The 20,420-nt window shown below is 40.8% G+C and overlaps 1 protein-coding gene across 3 annotated transcripts; it reads left to right on the top strand.

Moving 5' to 3' along the window:
• The first annotated feature begins 7,008 nt into the window (after positions 1–7,008).
• DENR (density regulated re-initiation and release factor) lies at positions 7,009–18,429 on the top strand. Of its 3 annotated transcripts, none has more exons than XM_046640811.1 (9): positions 7,072–7,139; positions 7,634–7,713; positions 8,093–8,207; positions 12,070–12,089; positions 13,070–13,154; positions 15,031–15,114; positions 16,980–17,096; positions 17,890–18,029; positions 18,137–18,429. In XM_046640811.1, the coding sequence occupies exons 3-9, from the start codon at positions 8,102–8,104 to the stop codon at positions 18,179–18,181; spliced, it is 597 nt and encodes a 198-aa protein (XP_046496767.1). In that variant the 5' UTR covers positions 7,072–7,139; positions 7,634–7,713; positions 8,093–8,101; the 3' UTR covers positions 18,182–18,429. The 3 variants fall into 3 exon arrangements, with proteins under 3 accessions (XP_046496765.1, XP_046496767.1, XP_046496766.1); XM_046640810.1 differs by having other exon boundaries at positions 7,079–7,139; positions 7,634–7,720; XM_046640809.1 differs by lacking the exon at positions 7,634–7,713 and having other exon boundaries at positions 7,009–7,139.
• Positions 18,430–20,420: the final 1,991 nt, after the last annotated feature.

The raw sequence follows: 20,420 nt of genomic DNA, 5'->3' as shown, positions 1-20,420 counted from the left end.
AAACTTTCATTTTTTACACACTTCTGTATTGTTTGAATAGCTTCTAATCTTTTTATAATAAAAGAGAGAAATACTTAAATGTGTTATGACACCACTCTCAGAGTGTCGAGGGGCTTTGGGCCCTTTGAGGGGGTTTTGGGTTTGACTAAGCAAAGATGGGTTTCACGGTAAACTTAACATAGTACCCGCCCCATCGTGATAAAGTGGCATCATCTTTGTAAATTAGTCCTCCTCTATGTTGAATATTTATGGGCCTTTTGTGGCAGAACTGGTTGTGTTCCTTATCGGTCCTGCACTGCAAGAAGAGCAAATCACCTTATTAAACATCTGCTTTTGGAAGGAGCAGAACAGGCTGGTTTTCACTGACTTCTGTCACGCCCGCTCCTTCCCTGTCATCTCAGCCCCCTGCTCCTTCTCCCTTTTAGCCGGGCTTCTGGGATCAAGAGCTCAGAGGACAGGTAGTTTTATGCTGTTTTTGTCTTCCCAGCATCTATATGCCCTCCTTTTGGCATTAACGCTCCCTTATTTCCTTTGGTGACCCATCCATCCTCGAGGTTTGACAGTCTCTGAAGTTTGGGAGGATTTGGCTCCATCCCTTGGCTCTAGGAATGGGCATGTGGCCTGGCCTGGCAAGTCAGATCATTTCATCCCCGCAGCCACTCTGATTGGCTCAGGGATGGGCAGGGGACTCAAAAGGCTGGTGATTCACTGTCTTAGTCCATTTGGGCTGCTCTAACAAAATAGCACAGACGGGGCAGCTTATTCACAACAGAAAGTTATTTCTCACAGTTCTAGAGGCTGGGAAGTCCAAGATGAAGATGCCGGCAGATTCACTGGCTGGTGAGGGCCACTTCCTGACTGCTGTCCTCTCACTGTGTCCTCACTTGGCAGAAGGCAGAAGGGAGCTCTCTGGGGTCTCTTTTATGAGGGTACTAATCCCACCTTATGACCTAATCAGCTCCCAAAGGCCCCACCTCCAAATACTATCACATTGGGGGTTAGGATTTCCACACATGAACTTTAGAGGGACACACACATTCAGTCCACGACAGATACTTACTTGGCTTGAGTTACTTGTTAGAACCATTGGAAAAGATCATCTCTCTTTCTTCTGGGATTGCTAAACTAGTAGAAAATAACCTAAATATTTCGGGAACATGAAGAAGGCATGGGGAAGGAAGCAAGAGATGAAAAGAGATAGTTTCATTTTTAAAATACTTTACAATTTGAAATAATTTCAGACTTACAGAAAAACTGCAAGAAAAATACAAAATAACTCCCACACACTTACCCAGAACTACCAAGCATAAGCACTTTTCATATTTGCTTAACAATTCTCTGAGAGAGATAGATTCTTGAATATGTTGTTTTTTCTCTCAGATCCAGCTGTGCCTGAAAGTGGAATCCACTCCTGGATTCTTAAAAAATTTTTCATTAAAAAGATTTTTTTTCTAAACCAGTTTGAACATCAAAGATCCAAGAGACAGATGCCATCTCGCTCTTAAGAGAGCAATTCTTTTTTTTTTCTGCTTTTTCTCCTCAAATCCCCCCCAGTACATAGTTGCATATTTCAGTTGTGGGTCCTTCTAGATGTGGCATGTGGGACGCCACCTCAGCATAGCCTGATGAGCAGTGCCATGTCTGTGCCCAGGACCCGAACCAGCGAAACTCTAGGCCACTGAAGCAGAGTGCACAAACCCAACCACTTGGCTACAGGGCCGGCCCTGAGAGAGCAATTCTTGAAGGATATCCATCCTTCAAGAGAGAAAGCTGACAAGTCAAAACTCTCTTTTCAGAAAAAGAATAGGGGCTGGCCCCATGCCTGAGTGGTTAAGTTTGCGCGCTCTGCTGCAGGCGGTCCAGTGTTTCATTGGTTCGAATCCTGGATGCAGACGTGGCACTGCTCATCAAACCACACTGAGTTAGCGTCCCACATGCCACAACTAGAAGGACTCACAACGAAGACTATACCACTATGTACTGGGGGGCTTTGGGGAGAAGAAGGAAAAAAAATAAAATCTTCAAGAGAAAAAAAAGGAAAAAGAATAAATGTTTCCAATTTCGACCAGAGCTAACAGATGAAGAATTTATTCATTTTGAAGGTAGTTCATATAGCTTGAATAAATTGAGCCCAATTCACTTAGCAGTTCTCATCCATGGGCATCTTGATCCACTGGTATGTTGAATTCAGTTTTACGTGTGGCATGTGTTGGTAATTTATTGCTAATATGAAAGCATTAGAGTTTGAAATTTTATTTACTTAAGCAAATGAGACAGATTGAAGGTGAGCCCTATGATGCTTCCCTTTGAGCCAGGCTTTGTTCTAAGAACTCCAAAATCCCTTCTTGAGTAAGAAGGAAAGGAATCAAATGACAGCCCATTTAATTTGCCATAGTCTATAGCAAACTACCTTACATACATATTGTAATTAGTTGTGAAAATTACAAATTATTATTATAATGCTTTTCATGCTTGTAGTCATTTTGGGGTTTCATCAAAATGCAGATTTGTTAATGAGATTGTGCTCTGCAAGGGCATGATATCCGTTGTGTGTGTCATCATGGGGAAAAAATGTTGGGAAACACCGGGCTAGAACAGGTCTTAATAAACCCCTGCGAGGGCTGCCCTAGTAACCTACGTATCCATCAGAACTAACTTGAAAGTGACACTCCAACTCAAACTGGTTTAAGCAAAAACAGGACTTTGTTGGGTCGGCCCTGTGGCCAAGTGATTAAGTTCGCATGCTCTGCTTCAGTGGCCCAGGGTTCACCAACGCGGACCTGGCACTGGTCATCAGGCATGCTGAGGCGGTGTCCCACATGCCACAACTAGAAGGACCCACAACTAAAATATACAACTATGTACTGGGGGTCTTCGGGGAGAAGAAGGAAAAATTTAAAAAAAAAGAATTGTCAGCCTAAAAGAATGCATTGATTCTTTAAAAAAAAAAAAAACGGGAATTTGTTGACTTTTATAACTGAAAAGTCCAGGGTTAGAGCTGATCTCAGATGTGGCTGTAATCAGGGGTCAAACATTCTCTATCTCTCAGCTCTGCTCTCCTTCATATTGACTTCATCCTCAGGCCACATGGTGGCAAGGTGGCTGCCAGCAACTCTCTCGTGCATCCTTTGAGACTCCAGTCCAGTGGGAGAGAGAGAGTCTCTTTTCTAGAAGCTCCCTCAAAAGTGTGCTGGGATTCACTCTGATTGATCTCCCCTTGAATCAATTAATCACTGTTACCAGCAAGACACCACGTGCTGATTGCCTTAGACATGGGTCACATGCTCTGCCTCTGGATGGGAGGTTGTGAAGGTCCAGTTGGACCACATGGGTAGAGTATGTGAGAGATGAGCCCTTCCAAACCAAGATGGACCCGTTATAGAGAGTGGATGCTAGAAAGGCAATCAAGAAATATCCACTTCACGCCAAGTGACCATCTTTTTATTTTTTTTAAGATTGGCACCTGGGCTAACAACTGATGCCAATCTTTTTTTTTTTTTTCTGCTTTATCTCCCCAACCAGGTCTCACCTTTGTCCCCTTCCTTCAGGTGGGCTTTGCTTGGCCACAGGTTTCCCTCTTGTACTAGAGGAAATATCCGGCTTTCTGATAGTATCATTTAGGAATGCATTCTGTAGTTTAATAGAAAACCCTACTGCATTGATTTAAACAGATGGGTGATGAAACGATGAAAGATCAAGATGACAACAAAGAGTATGCTACACAGGACACCTAGTCTTCTTTTTTGCGCATTTAAAAATCTTTCACAATGTTTCCGGACAGAAGGGATGCCCTCCTCAGCATCTACCTATAGCACATTAACCGGAACTGTGTCACACAGCCACCTTCACTGCAAGGGAGGCTAAGTAATCACATATCTTTAGCTGGATCTGGTGATGGACCACTGCTATCTCAAGCGAAATAGGATTCTGTTAGTAAGGAAGTCTGCCTCATCTATTCACCCATTTGATGTGTTAAAGCCACTAGATTTTTAAATAATTTTCAGCACATATGAGTATGAGGACGTCTGTAGTGGACATCTGCTGTTTTTGATACTTCAGCATCATTCCCTCTTCTGGTCATAGTGCCTCAAATTTCCTTTGAGATGTTCCCTGTCCCACTCTCTAAACCCAGCTCCAAAGGTAGACAGTTGACTCAGGGCTTGTTTAGTTATGGTGACTGATTTAGGGTGGGACCTGACTGGGGCCGGGCCAATCAGATTCAACTTTTGGATTTTCTTGGAACAAAACTGCAACTTACACTAAAAAATAGTAATACTTACGTCTGAAAGATATTTAGTCAATTTCCTGACAATGCTTGGTGCACAAGTGGATTCCTGTATCCTTTGCAATAATTCTGCTGGCTCTCAATGAGTCTATGGCTTCCTGATGAGAAACCACCATGACATTTCTTTATTTACTATGTCGTTCCTCTTTTTAGAATCTGAGAGCTGATAGGCTGTGGTATGTGCTAGGAAGTGCAAATCTGGGTTTGAAGGCCAGTAGTGTCAGGCAGAGCCCACCCAGTAAACAGAACTCCATCTAAGTATTTAAAGTAGAGGAGAATTTCATTTAGAGGATTGGCTACAATGGGGAGTGGAACTGTTGAAAAGCTAAACAGAGGTGGTGAGGCAGCTCAGAGATTAGCAGCAGCAAGTAGCCATCAGTCACCACCACTAGGCTAGAGACTAGATACTTCCTGGAAGGGGGCTATGTTATAGGAGCCCAGTGGCTGGGATCCCCTAATGACGCAGAGGGAGAACCAGCTACTGCCAGAGATGCTACTCAAGGGGGCGAGATGGAGTGGCTGGGAAAGGGGCTGCTCCCATTGCTGTCTCCCATTGGCTGAGCTTAGCTGGAAGCTCCGGAACCAGGAAGCCTGAGAATACAGTCTATCGGGTCAGTACCCCCTTCTCTACAAAGCAGAGCAGAAAAAGGGCGAGGAACGGAAAAAGGGAAAGGGTGAAGATTGGGTCTACTGTGAAGGACTGGCCATCTATCCATATTTCATCACATCTAAGATGCCATTGATTGTAAGATGCACCATTATTTTATGCATCACCAAGAAAGAAAAATGCTTCCAATTAAACTATAATGCAACACTAAGACTCTATCCACTGAAATACATCTTGATATGAGAGATGGTAATATGTGGAAAATAGAGGCCACCTGTGGCCAAGTGGTTAAGTTTGTGCACTTTGCTTCTGTGGCCCAGGGTTCACCCGTTAGGATCCTGGGAGCAGACGTACACACCTGTCATCAAGCCATGCTGTGGTGGCATCTCAATAAAGGAACTAGAGTGACCTTCAGCTAGGGTATACAACTACGTACTGGGGCTTTGGGGAGAAAAAAAAAGAGGAAGATTGGCAACAGATGTTAGCTCAGGGCCAATCTACCTCACACACATACAAAAAAGTGAAAAATGTGACCTTTTTTTCTCTTCTTCTTTTTCTTCCCAAAGCCCCCCAGTAAATAGTTGAATATTCTAGTTGTAGGTCCTTCTGGCTCTGCTATGTGGGATGCCGCCTCAGCACAGCTTGATGAGCGGTGTTAGGTTGGCACCCAGGATCTGAACCAGGAAAACCCTGGGCCACCCAAGTGGAGCACACGAACTTAACCACTCAGCCACGGGGTGGCCCCTGATATGTGTCTTAAGATCAATAAAATATGCTATTAGCTGTGTAATCTTAAGCATATGTGAACTTAATTCATTTCCACCTTTGAGCTTTGATTTTACCATCTGGAAACTAGAGACAATACCTTCTTCACAGGGTTTCTATGAGGATTAAATCGGCTAATATGTCTAAGACTGTTAAGTTTAGTGAGAGTGGGGACTTTGTCTTTTATTCACTGTATCCGCAGGGCCTAGCACAGTGCCTGGTGCATAGTAGGAACCCAAGAAAGTTTTATGGAATGAATCCACCTGGACTTTATCCCCAAATGGGCAGGTTCTTGGCAGATAGTGGGAGGTGGGTGTCAATAAATGGAGGCTGTTATTATTAGAATCAAACAGGCTTGGGAACAAGACCTTTTTTCACTAATGTCATGTAGAATTGCTCTTCTGTGAAGGGGGAACTCTTTAAGAAAGATGTCAGAGTGGAGGCAACAGTCTCTAGTGGAAAAGATTATTTCAGATGGCTTCCTGCCCACACACAGTAAGTTGTGAGCAGAAAATTTAAGAGTGATAGTGGTGGTGGCAAATGGAATTGGCAGGGAAGGACAGGAATGAGGCAGGTGTGAGTGGAGGATAAAGCAAGGCAGAAAAGAAGAACCTCCACCACCTACGAAGCACTTTTTGTCATCATTTCCCTAACCCTCATAGCCCTGCAAGTGTTGTAGGGACTCAGGCTGAGTATGGACATGAAGGGATTTTCCCAAATGAGACAACTAGATGGAAGCAAAGCTAATGTACACCGTGTGGTCACATGTACCAGACTCCAGCCTCCTGAGAGCAAGCCTGAGATGGGAGAGATTAATTCCAATTTACAACACACGGAATGATAGATAGGTAAACACGAAGAAGCTGATGAAAATAGTTGTTAGGGCGGTGAGACTGTAAACGATGAGAAAAATTTAAATAGCGTTGAAATTTTCTTTTCAAAAATAATTCCGGCAATGTAGGGAACGGTGTTGAAATGAAACAAAACGCCCATTCCAGCTGTAATCTCCCGGCGGGGGAGTGACTTATCCACCAGACTAAAGGTTCGTAAGGACTCCAGGTTGCAACCCAGAGTCCGGGTCAATGTTCCCTGGCTCATTAATAGGGAGTCATTGCTGACTCAAGCGTCCGTCTCCGCTACCCAATCAGCGTCCTCTTCCACGCGCCAACCGCTGCCCACCCACCCATCCTCTTCCACGGGTAACGAGCACCGCCTACTGGCTGTCAGCCTCTCGACTGCTTGGCTCCGCCCCCGAGCGGAATGCGCATGCTCCCCAATGCCTCTCCGCCCCCGCCTTCGGGCTTCTCGCGACAGCCGCCCAGCGGCAGCCTGAATCTCGCGAGAAGGACTTATTGTCTCGCGGGACCGCGGCTGGCAGACGGGCTCTCGGGCGGCCGTAGCCGGGGAAGAGGAGTTGCATGTGTCGCTTCAGCTGGCGGTAGTGGCGGGAGTGGAGGCGGCGGAGGCTGTGCGACCGCCTGGGTAATGACCCCTCGGGCCTCTCTCGCTTCCGACAAGCTCGTAGAGAACGTAGGGGAAGCTGAGGTGCCGCCTGGCGGAAGGGGGCCGGGCCGGGCGTCTCCACACCCCCGCCCACATGGGCCCCTCCAGTGTCCCCGGGATTGCCCCTTTGCCTCAGATCTGCCCTCACACCTGGCCGCCCTTGTCGCCTCAGTACTCTTACATTCTGCCCCATCCTGGCTCTTCTGCCCCCATTTTCTCTCCTCAGACTCTGGTCTCCCCGCCCCCTCCCACTCCCACCCCTTTTCCTGACTCCTGTGTCCCCCCCTTGGCATTTAGCTGCCCCCACACCCTGCACTCTGGGTACCACCTTCGTAGGCTTTTCCAGCCTGTCTTTCCAGCTGCTTTGTGGCCTTTCTCTGTTGCTGCAGTTTGCATGCCTTCCAGACCTTTTGCCCCGTCTCCACCGAAGTCATCCTCCCCATCCTTTTTCCCATTGCTTCCTCTTTCACTAGTGCCCGCCGCCCCCTCTTCTTCGCGGTCCATTTGCTGAGAGTCTCACTGTCACCTGCTTCCCTGTAGACCTGTGGACCTGGTAAACGGTGTGCTCGGAATTGCTCATATTTTGTGAATCCTAATGCAGCTTGTAGCCTTCACTTAGCAACGGAGAATCGAAACAGATTTGGGGTTGGGGGATTTCTAGTGGGAGGAGGTGAGACTACACCTGAAAACTGTTTCTCTGGGCTCTTGGTCCAAAATAGTCAAGATGTATTATTTACTAATTTTTAATTTTTTTATTGAGGTCATATTGGCTTATAACATTGTGTAAATTTCAGATGTACATTATTATATATCAGTTTCTGTATATGCATCGTGTTCACCAATAGTCTAGTTTTTATCCATCACCGTACATATGTGCCCCTTTACCCCTTTCGCCCTTCCCCCAGAAGATGTGTTATTTTCCTTGCTTACAGGTTTGTGAGATGGCTGCTGACATTTCTGAATCTGGTGGGCATGACTGCAAAGGAGACCCAAGGAGCAATACCAAGTTAGATGCGGATTACCCACTTCGAGTCCTTTACTGTGGAGGCAAGTGTTGAAAGGCAGAAAATGGCTTTTATTCTCTGCATTTTTATGCGTTGTGATCATAGTGTCACATTTGGTACCTGTAATCTCTTTTTCATCTGTGTTTGTCATTTGGCAAAGCCTGAATTGGGAGGTGGGGAGATGATGAAGAGGACGCATGAGTTAACAGATTTTCCCCATCTGTGTGTGACTTGGGTCTTGCTGCTTGGCCTGGAGAAGCTTACAGTCCACTTGAAATAGAGATGTGCAAACAGATTATTTCAGCTGACTGTTACTTGCTAGTCCGGCTATTAAAGGAGGGCTTCTTGGAAGATCTCAAGTGTTAAGGGAAGATAGGGACAGGATGAGGAAGTGGGGAAGGGCATCCCAGACTAAGTGAACAGCTTTGCAAGAAAAAGCTTGAGGCATGTCTGTGGGAAAATAAGCAGCTTTGTATTAGGATAGCATGTAGAATAGGGAGGGAGTCAGTCAAGAGTGGAAGGTGATGAGGCTGAAGTGATGGGTAGAGGAACAGTCTTGGGAAAGTATTCTTGCTTTGACTAGTGAAATGTGTCTTAGGTTGAATCAGGATTTTTTTCCCTTTGGGTGTTTTTCTTCATTTTCAATTCCCTTTGGGTGTTTTTCTTCATTTTCAATACAGAAATATTTGTGAATTAGAAATATTCTAATTTATTAGCATCTTGGAAAGTTTCAGGAAAATTTGAAGATACAAGACAATAAAAGGGCAAGTAAATATTAATTTTTTTTAAAAAGTATTTTTAAGATATTTTAAAATATTAAAATATTTCTTTAAGTATTAAATTTTTGACCACTTACTATGTGCCTAGCAGTGTTTTGGGTTCTGGAGACTGAGTAGTGAATAAGTCAGAAACGGTCCTTTTTCTCGTGGACCTTACATTCTGTGAGTGTCATAGAGACTTCATCTGGAGTTTAAGTACTATAGAAGGAGACGTGATGTCACTGAGTTAAAAATCATATCAACTTATCACTTACTGAGTGTCTTTGATAGTAAAATAAAATTAGTATAAAATACCTCAGTAAGAGAGTAGGCAGGGGAACTTTTTGTAGAGTTGATTGAGTTTTGTTATATTGGTCTTATTAGGTTATATTGTTTGCCTTTAGAGTCACAGTCCAGGGTTTGCATCCTGACTTCAGTGTTACCAGCTATGTGACCTTGGGCAGGTTACCTAATTTCACTAAGGGTTAGAGGTCTGTTTCTTAAAGTCTGTAAAATGAAGATGATGATTACATCTTAAATCAGAGGATTCCTGTAAAGCACCTGGTACATCAGCCAACACAACAACATAGTACAATAAGTGCTATTATTATTATTATTAGAAAAGCATACTAGTTTAGTATGGTTTATTCATCCTAGTTTGTTAGATGTAGTTAAGAGCTATTGTTTTTTGTACCCTATTTCGTCGAATCTAAGACTCCATATTTTATGTTCCACTAAGAAAGAAAAAATTGTTCGGTTGACATGCCGTAATTATAAAATGCATCCTTACAAAAATAAAAAAAAAATTTGGAATTGATGAAATACGGTATATAAAAATCATCCTGTTGAATTGCTTATGTCATTCAAGGTGGCTTTTGAACAACTAAATATGCAGTTCACTCCATTGATAATTTGTGTCGACCAGAGGTCCCTAACCTTTTTGAGAAAGGATTATTTTGATTTCCTTCCCTGGTTTGTGTTAATATTCCAGGCACTCGATGGGGAGAGGGTTACTTTTTCCTCAAGGAGTTTAAGATCTAGTTGTAGGAGAATCACTTAGGGAATATTAAATGCTAAATTAAATGATACTGAATCAGTGAATTAGGAGTTCAGGACGGAGAGGGATCTTTTTTTCAGAAGGAAGTGGGAAATTTCCAAGGAAATGAGAAGCCTTAGGTAATAAGTAGAATTTGCAAGGAAAATTGAAGGAATTCATAAGAACAATGTGGTGGCAAGATTTAATATAGTTTCTTCATGGGAGAGGGGAAAGAAAGAGCAGAATGCTGGTTGGAGTATAGGGAGAAGCAATGGTAGGTAGGATGGGGTCATTTCCAGGGAGACATCTTGTCTTTAGGACTGAGACTTCAGACTCTGAAGTCAATCTGAGTTTGAATCCTGACTCAGCCATTTACTTACTCACTGTGTGACCCTGGCCAGTTGCCTCATCCATGAAATGGATAACAGTAGAGCCTACTTCAGAAGGCTCTCGAGAAGAAGAAATGAAATGATAGTCTCAAGGGCTCCACCTCCTAATACCATCACATTGGGTATTAGGTTTTTACCATGTGAATTTTGAGGGGACACAGACATTGAGAACAAAGCAGAAGGTTCCTTGGATGACGATGCATTGTTCTTCATCTTGCATCACGTCAGCAGCTACATAAAGTCAGGATGTGCCACTCTTAGTGATGTGAAGTTTGAAGATGGCTGCTAGATCTTTGTGTTGAAAAGCTACAGTTTACAAACAGTAAGTGATCTGTGGAGGGAAATTGACTTTAAGAGCAAATAACTGTGAACTTGGAACAATTGTCCAGATTTTTTCATTGTATTAGAATCGTGCTGAGCTGAATATTATTCGAAATGGTGTACAGAGTTTTACAGCTTTGGTATTTGCTGTAATGGTATTTAACCTATAATTGTGTGTATATAAGTGTGGGTGGGTGTCTGTACCTACTAGTATTTGACCTTGAACTGTGAGGACTATAGAGCTCTGGTAATTAGGGAGAGCTTTAGTGGAAATGACTCTAAACTTGAAATAAAGAGACACTAGATTCCAGTTTTCTTCTGCCGCATACCACCTTTGTCATTGGATGAGCTATTTAACCTTTTGTAGGGCATCTATAACATAGCGATGGTGGGGTGAGAAGGACGATCACTGTCGACTGGCTGGCACACAGCTGCCTTGCCTGTGTACATTGTGTAATCTAATTTAGTGGTTAAGAGCATGAGCTTCAGAAACAGACCAGGGTTCAAATCCTGTTCTGACCAGATGCAAGTGGGTTATTTATGCTAAGTCTCATTTTTCTCATCTGTAAGATAGCTGTGGTAATTCTTACCTTATAGGGTTATGACAATTAAACATAATGGCTATAAAGCATAGCAAAGTGCCTAGCACATAATAGGTGGCCAATAGATGTTAGTTGCTATTATTAGTAATGGTGTACCACCTCTCCTCTCCCTCATAATCTCAAGACATTGGGCACACTGAACTACTCCTTCCTTTGCCTTAAAAATAAAAACAAAATAAGCAATTGACCCAGTACTAGAATTATAGTTAAAATTGGGAAACCCTTTGAGTTCTTCTAGTCCATTAGCCTGTGCAGGCTCTACAGTGACAGGATTGAACCAGTGTTCCTTCTAGCTTTACAGTTTCATGATCTTATGTAGCATAATAGGAAAAGAAAAGGAAAAGTATATTGCAAAGAAATGGTGGCAAAAGTGCTGCTGAAGTTTATAAATGTGGTAGTGTGAATAAAAAGTAGTGGCTTCTTTGGTAAAGCTATCAAAAGAAATAACCAGCTCCATTCAAGCTTTGTTGTATGGGGAAGTGTTCTTATTTTAGCTTAGTTTCAGATCCATTGAAGTGGTTATGGTAAAACCTTAAGATATGCAAGTTGGTATAGTTTGATGTTGCATCAACTGAAGAAGACATTCTTCTTGAGATCAAAAAAATAAAGATAATATCTTTATTAACCATGTTCCCCTCACCTCAAAAAAAGAAAAACATTTGAAAAGTGGTACAGAAGAGTTATAGGAAAAAGTAGAAACGAAGCATGTTTTCAAATTTAAGATAAAAGTTTTGATGAACCCTGTGTGTGTGTATATATATTTTTTAATTTTCAAATCTTTTTCTCTCCATTTCTCCAGTCTGTTCATTACCAACAGAGGTAAGTCCTTTTAAAATGATTTTCTCTTTTTTAAATTCTGCATTTGAGGTCATTCATTTTAGAGCTGGCTTGAGAACTTCTTTTTCTTATTTTTCATTTTCTATCATTTGATAGTAGGGTTTCAACCTTTTATAGAGAACTTTGGTTTAGAATAATTTCATAATCTTACAGATTGTTTTCTTTAAACTTTGAGTCACGTGGACATCCTTTGCACTTGGCTATACATTTTGGATTTTTCCATGGAACTCATAAATAGTCAGCTAATAAAAGATGAGTCACTTTATAGCCAAAATTTAATGTCCAAGCAAAGGAGAGAAAGCACACATTAAATTATGTATAAGACTTTCTATTAATAAGCTTCTAAGTCAGGTTCTGTGGGCAAGTCATGAAAATGAAACACCTATATGTCCAAAACAAGAAATAGACATGCTTGTTTTTGTCTCTTTGGTCCTTCTTCTAATGGTCTTTCTGTTTGATGGAGAAGAAATAAATTACTACAGTGAGGAGGTGCCTAATCCTTTTTAATTTCTAATTTCTTATGGGGTATTTCCTGGTTGAATCCAGATTTCCTGTGGATAAGAGGTCAGGTGAGAGTAGTTAGTTTTATCTTTCTTGATATAACAAGTATAGGGGATGATTTTTAATTAAAATGTATTGGTTGGGGGCTGGCCCAGTGGCGCAGAGGTTAAATGCACACGTTCTGCTTTCGTGGTCCCGGGTTCCCCGGTTCGAATCCTGGGTGCGGGCATGGCACTGCTTGGCAAGCCATGCTGTGGTAGGCGTCCCACATATAAAGTAAGGGAAGAAGAGCACAGATGTTAGCTCAGGGCCAACCTTCCTCAGCAAAAAGCAGAGGATTGGCAGCAGATGTTAGCTCAGGGCTAATCTTCCTCAAAAAAAAAATTTTTTTTAATTAAAAATGTATTGGTTGAATGAAAATGTTCTGTTGTGACTCAATTTGTTCTTTTCCCTCCCACCAGTACTGTGAATATATGCCTGATGTTGCTAAATGTAGACAATGGTTAGAGAAGAATTTTCCAAATGAGTTTGCAAAACTTACTGTAGGTATGAACATCTTTTTCTTTCATCAAAGCTTGTATACCTGAAACAAATGTATATAAGGAATTATTTTAAAGATAGGAAAGTCTTCCTTTAGTAGGATATATTTATCTATATCTATTAACTTTAAAACTGTTTTCAGTTCTTGGGTTAAAATTACTTGTATAAAGTCACACACTGTTTCCTGTGTCTTATCTCCCTGAGACAGGATAGATCAAAGTATCGACGTTCTTACATAAAGAATAGTAAATGATTTAGGGGAAAATATATTTTCACTCATTCACTTAACATTTACTTGTGAGCCTAGTATATGCTCCACACTGTTTTGGATACTGAGGATAAAGCAGTAAACAAAAGATCCTTTGGGGATGGCCCAGCCCCATGGACTAGTGGTTAATTATGGCATGTTCCACTTCGGCGGCCTGGGTTCAGTTCCACTTGTTAGCGGCCATACTGTGGTGGCAACCCACATAGAAAAAAGAGGAAGATTGGCAACAGATCTTAGCTCAGGGTAAATCTTCCTCAGCAAAAAGAAAAAAAGATCCTCTGCGCCCAGAGCTTATCAAAGGAATGGGAGAGCGGTATGAGATGAACTTAGAGAAGTAATGGAGGACCACATCTTAGAGGCCAAGTCTTGGCTTTTACCCTGAGTGAGCTGAGGAGCTATCGATGGTTTGAGCTGAAGAGTGATAAGGTGTGACTTGTGTTTCCACGGCATCTCTGGCTGCTGTGTTGAGAATAGGCTGAAGAGGGGCATAGGCAGCCAAGAAGGGAGACCAGATAGGAGGCTCCTGCAGTTATCCAGTCAAGAGATGATGATGACCTGGACCAGAATGATAGCAGTGGAGGTGCTGAAAAGTGGTCAGATTCTGGATTTTTTTTTTTTTATTCTTCTCCCCAAAGCCCCCCAGTACATAGTTGTAGATTCTAGTTGTGAGTGCCTCTGGTTGTGCTATGTGGGATGGTGCCTCAGCATGGCCTGATGAGTGGTGCCATGTCTGGCGCCAGGCGAACTGGCGAAACCCTGGGCTGCTGAAGCAGAGTGCGCGAACTTAACCACTCGGCCACGGGGCCGGCCTCCAGATTCTGGATATATTTTGAAGATAGAACTAACAGGATTTTATGATATGTTGCATGTGGGATGTGAGAAAAAGGGGCATCTAGGGCTTTAGCCCGAGCAACTAGAAGACTGGAGTTGCTGTTGCCAGAGGTAAGGAAGACTTTGGAGGATCAGAATTCCTCGATTTGCTAAAATTGATGGCTTCTTTTACAAGATTGCTAAAAATGAAGGCAGTCATAGGAAGAAGGGAAAGCCTTCTATACCCACTGTTACCCCACTATTTGCCGCTTTGATTTTTCAGATTGTTTCCATGAGGCAGGCACAACCCCTGAAACTTGAGAAGGCTGTTTCGGTAGTAGTAGCCATATGCTCTCTGTCAGTAGTTGGATGAGAACTCTCATGTCTGGTGTGACAGTCAGTGTACATGGTTGGCCCTGAACATGACCTGCTAGGACGTGATGTGACTTGAGGAGGGGCTGGGAAGCTCTTCATATTTGGGACCAGACTTCCTGTTAACAAGATTAGTATGTTTAGATGCTAAACACTTCTGCAGAGTCTGAGTGTTTTATGCTCCTTTCATGTGGCTGAAAAGATCCTAATCCTCACCTATCAGGCTTTGTTTTGTCTTCTGTTTCCATACACTTACCATAATGACTTCAGAATTAGCCTTGATAGGAATCTACAGTATAATCATTTGCTTTATAAACGTCATGCTCAATTGTTGGTAAAATGCCTTATTTGTGTATGAGATTGCTCAAAGGTGATTTTTTAATGTTAGTATTAAGTGGTGATAATGCTTTTGGATTTCGTTTTTACATTTAGAAAATTCACCCAAACAAGAAGCTGGAATTAGCGAGGGTCAAGGAACAGCAGGGGAGGAGGAAGAGAAGAAAAAACAAAAGAGAGGTGAGACCTAAATCTATTATTTGATCTACACAAACATACCTTCTCTCTGCTAGAAGAAATAAGTAATGAAAGCTTCCCTAAAGTCAGTAACCTCTACCTGTTATTGTAATGCCATGTGTATATCATACAGAGGGATACAGAATCGTGTTCCCAGGGTGGCTAGATGTTGTGTGATTTGGGCTTTATCAGTAAATTAGACCTAAGAAAACAAGCTTTATTTGCCATCTGTATACAGGTAAAAAGCAACGTGTATATGATTTGAAAACTTTGTTACCGTATTAAAATAAGCTTATAAATAGTTTCAGGACTTTGCAGCTTTTAAAAAAATTCCCCCAAGATCCCGTCTCTTTCTTTGCCTTATCCCTTGCCTTCCCTTCTTAGCCAGACTTCTTTAACAAGGCTACTCACTATCCCCCTTACCATTCTGTCGTTCACTCTTCACTCCTCAGTCAGTCCTAACCTGACTTTCATGTCACTAAAACTCCTCTAATAAGGGTCACCAGTGACTGGGTAATTCCTAAATAGTAAGAGCATTGTACACTCTCTTCTTGAAGTGTTGTGCTTGCTTGGTCTCTATGACGTTCTTCTTCCTCATTCTCCTGTCACTCCTCCTCAGTCTTCTGTGCAGACTTCTCTTCTCCCTTCTGTCCCTTCACAGTTGGTGTTTCCCAGGATTCTGTCTTCAGCCCTCTGACCTCTTCATTCTGCCTGTTCTTCCTGGATGATTCTTCCACATCCATGCTTCTGCCATCACTCTACTCTTATAATTCCCAAGTCTATAATGTCTCGTCCTGGCCTGTGTCTCTAGACTGGAAATGTGCATGGTTCCACAGTCACCTCAAATTCAGCACTTCCAAAATAAATTTACTAAGTCCCAAATCTGCACCTTTTGTGTTCCCTATTTTGGTTGATGATAGCACAGTTTATCCCGTCATCTGAGCCAGAAACCTGAGACCCATCCTAGGTTCTCTCTCTTTGCTCCTTTGAATCAGTTCTAAATTCTGCTATTTCTCCTCCTTACTCTCTTTCTCCTATGCCTAGTGGCCATTACTGTTGCCACTGCTTTGTTTAGATTTGGATTAATTTCTGCCTGAACTGATGCAGGAGCCTCCTCAGTGGCCTCTCTGTCAGTCTTACTCTTTACAGACACACTCTCCACACTGTAGAGTGATCTTGATAACACATAAATCTGGTTATTTCACTCCTGCATAGTTCAGTGTTTTGTCTTCTTCCTCAGTATAAAATAACAGAGCTTGAAATACTAGTCCTTTAATGACTGGTATATAATCTGCTTTTATGACTTCATCTGCTGCATATCCATAAGCATCCTTCATCAAGACAAGTGTAGTTCTCAAATATAATGCCTTTTTCTATCTCTGTACTTGTTCCCTTTTCCTGGAATGTCCTTTCTTATGGCCTTCTCCCTTCACCTGGACAATTCCTTATTCTGCAAGAACTTAGATGCCACTTCCTCTAGGAGAACTTTTCTGTCCTCCAGAAGCAGAGTAAGCCATTCCTCAGCAAAGCTCTGTGAGTACCACATTCATGGATCCTATTATAGTATATATCAGGTTGCTATAACTATTTAACTTTTTTTGTCTCCTTTTACTAGACTGAGAGTCCTAGAGGGGAGGGACTATGTTCTGTCCTGTTCCTCTTTATGTCCTCATCCCTTTGTGCAGTGCTTGGCACCTATTAAAAATATTTATTGTCTGAATACTCATGCATCTGTTTATTAATTTTGTGTTAGGAAAAGAAACTTAAGAAATTAATATTTAGTACCTTTCGAAAATTAAATATAAAGTCAATATTCTCTGTGTTAAAAACAAAACAATTAATGCTGAGCTCTTTCTTAATAAATAAAGGTGGAAGGGGTCAAATAAAACAAAAAAAGAAGACTGTACCACAAAAGGTTACGATAGCCAAAATTCCCAGAGCAAAGAAGAAATATGTAACAAGAGTGTGTGGCCTTGCAACATTTGGTGAGTTGAAGCTTAAGTATGTTTAAAATGTGTAAAGTATATTCTATCTCTGTTTTTTAATCTATCATGAAAATTTCACAGGTATGTTTTGCATGAGATTTTGCATTTGTAACTATAGCTTCAAAATCAAATTTTGAAGAAATTTAAAAATCTTTTGCAGAGAGAACTGGTTTAACTTTTTACTTTCAGGAATTCCTGCTTGGGCACATCTTATATAGAATGAGGAGGGCTAGAAAGGATTCCCTTTGAGCCTGCGTATGCTGCTCCTCTCTCCCTGTATGCTTGGTGGCAGCAGGTTGCAAAACAGCTTCTCCCCTCTGGGAATGACAGTAGAGGGTGAAGGAAGGTGGGTAGTGGCAGATTGTCCTGCTTCAGAGCCCCTCAGTTCCTGGAGGCCTTGAGTCAATAGTGAAACTGAGTTGAAATTATAAACCAAGGTCCTTCATGTGACAACACATTCAAAAACAATCACTGGGCCACATTATAAATACTAGGTTTGTTTCTCTGCTGTAAATTTTTCTTTTGTGAAAAAGGATAAACAAAAGAATTTCTATGAGTTATGAACAGTAAGGATGATGCTATTTTTATGTACTGAGCTTTATTTGACCTTGAAAATGTAAGTTGAATTGTTAAGACCTCTGCCTGTGGTAGTTTGTTCTGAAAGTAGTAATGTGAAACCCATTAATGCAGTCTGTTTTATGAATTTAAAATGCAGATTAAAGTTCAAAATGGGGAAAAATATCTTTGCCATATGACTCCAATTTTAGTCTTGCTTTTTTTTTTTAAATAACAGAAATTGATCTTAAAGAAGCACAAAGATTTTTTGCTCAGAAATTCTCCTGTGGTGCCTCAGTAACAGGAGAGGATGAAATCATCATTCAGGGAGACTTTACAGATGACATAATTGATGTCATTCAGGAAAAATGGCCAGAGGTAATTATATGGAACATGTGTATCTGGAGAAATAAGTTTTTAAAGCAAGTTGCTTTCGTATTATTTGCTACAAGAGCTCATGAAATGCAATTATTTGTGTTTTATAGGTGGATGATGATAGCATCGAAGATCTTGGAGAAGTGAAGAAGTGATTTTGAACATTTGTCTCTATTTAATGATCTGAACTGAGAGTTGATATGGCCAAAGGGAGAGAGGCCTTTTAAAAATATATATATTTATGCTACAGTAAAACTGTAGACTACCCTCGCCCTTGGCATTTTCACTGTTCTGTACAAGGCTGCTTGTTTTTTTTATTGCCAAAGTCTAATAAACAGGGGTGACTGTCATGCTTATGCATGAAATAGAATTTAGTCAAATAAAAATTTTTGGTCATTTGGTACTGACTTTTCTCTTTCTCTCTCTTTTTAACTTTTTATTTTTGGAAAAACACTGTAGACTTTTTGTGGAAAGCTTTTCTGTTGATTATTTTTAAATAATCATGATTTAATCAAATCATGATTTCAAGCTGAGTAATTTTTTAAAGAATTTGAATTTGGCTTCATCACCAGTAATAACTCTCCTTGCTTCTTTGGTGTGATAGTTTTGAGATGCTTGAGCATCTAATAGATTTTGTGGTTGAATTTGCTTCATTGTTACCAACCAAGTCCACTTTGTGGGCACATTAACATACTGGTGGTAGTTGTTCAAGTTATTCTGGAGATTATTTGGTAAAGTATATTAAAAGCCTTAAAGCCATCTGCACTGTTTGACCCAGTAAGCCACTTGTTTGACATTATCCTAAAGATATACTCAATCTTGCTTAAAACTATGGATGACAGTGTTCATGACGATGTTACTCATATCAGAAATTTGCAAATGATATAAATGAACAATTGGGAAATGGTTAAAGAAATGATGGTATATCATATGGTAGAATATTATGCATATATTTAAAAATATTTTCCAAGAATACTTGGAAACATGTCTGGTAATGTTAAGTAGGAGGCAGACCCCAAATCCATTTTACACATTATTATCATTGTTTTGAGTGGAAGGCTATTCAGAGAGGCTAAGAATTCTTATTGAGGCTATAAATTATGTGAGTAAAATTCTGCTAACCAAGTGAAAATAATATACCCCCATGTTCAATATATAGTCTGGGAAATAGCAATTGAAACATGTTTTTCTCACACTAGTGACAATTTTAATGAATGCACTAAATTAAATTTTGTTTGTAATAAAGGTCTTAGGTCAGGTGCTACAAATTGGAAAGAAGACTCATGGGATTTTAAAGTGCTATAGACACCTTTGAGAAATTTAGAACCCATTGTTTATTGCCCTGCAAATTACAATCTTGAATGAAAGAGTGGTTTTTTAAAAGTAATTAAAGTCTTAGAAAGAATGTGTAATAAAGATGTGAATTAAGAAAATGAAATTCTACATTAACTGAAGTTTACTAAATACGATTATCTGATGAAGCAAATTTATCCATTAAGACCATTTGGTATGTGTTATGTATGTATCCTGTTGGTGCTGGAAGATGTCTCTGTGCCTGTGTCAGCACACGTGACTTCGTGTAAAGATTCTTAATGTTCACAGTTCTTTGCAAATGCAGTTTCAATCCATATATAGGCAGCAGTGGATGTTACTGCAGGAAAATGCAGGATTAAAATTGTCCTTGTGTATAACATGTGTGAATCTTTTTCTTTGACCTGAAACTTAAAATGCAGCATAGTTTAATCTCTGATGAAAAATGTATTGAAAGTTCAAAGGTTGACTTTAATTCATACATTCCCTTTATGTATGTATTATGTAAATGTTTTCACAGTCTAGTATTTTTAGCAAAAAGAATACTAACCTTTAAATAGCCTTATCTCATAATATGTATAAGAGATTTGCCATAATCAAGCTGGCAACTTCAAATGCAAATACAGTTTTGATATGTCGTATTTTATTTATTTAAAAAAAAATAGATGCTGATAATTGATTTTAAATTCTTTCTCAGTTATTACATAGATGCTTCAGTAGTTACTTAGTTATTACATGGATGCCTGTAGCTTAAGATATAATCCGTGGTATCTTTCTCACTCTTAGTTAGAAAGTTGGTAAATTATTATTTTAAAGAGGAATTCTACCTTGCAGATCATGTCTTTGTTATTCAGCCAGCCCTTGTGGTCTAGTGGTTAAGATTCAGTGCTCTCAACGCTGCAGCCCAGGTTCCGTTCTGGTCAGGGAGCCACACCACTGCGCTGTCAGTTGTCATACTGTGGCGCCTGCATGTTGCTGTGATGCTGAAAGCTATGCCATGGGTATGTCAAATACCAGCAGGGTCACTCATGGTAGGCAAATTTCAGTGGAGCTTCCAGACTAAGACAGAGTAGGAAGAAGGAC

The sequence above is a fragment of the Equus quagga genome, chromosome 15 (genome assembly GCF_021613505.1).
Source record: "Equus quagga isolate Etosha38 chromosome 15, UCLA_HA_Equagga_1.0, whole genome shotgun sequence".
NCBI lineage: Eukaryota > Metazoa > Chordata > Mammalia > Perissodactyla > Equidae > Equus > Equus quagga.
This window is presented reverse-complemented; position numbering and strand designations above follow the sequence as displayed.

Coding starts and splice junctions, on each gene's coding strand:
- DENR (XM_046640809.1), top strand. CDS start 8,102: ATGGCTGCTGACATTTCTGAATCTGGTGGGCATGACTGCAAAGGAGAC. Junction 8,208..12,069: donor TCGAGTCCTTTACTGTGGAG/GCAAGTGTTGAA, acceptor CCATTTCTCCAG/TCTGTTCATTACCAACAGAG. Junction 12,090..13,069: donor TCTGTTCATTACCAACAGAG/GTAAGTCCTTTT, acceptor CCCTCCCACCAG/TACTGTGAATATATGCCTGA.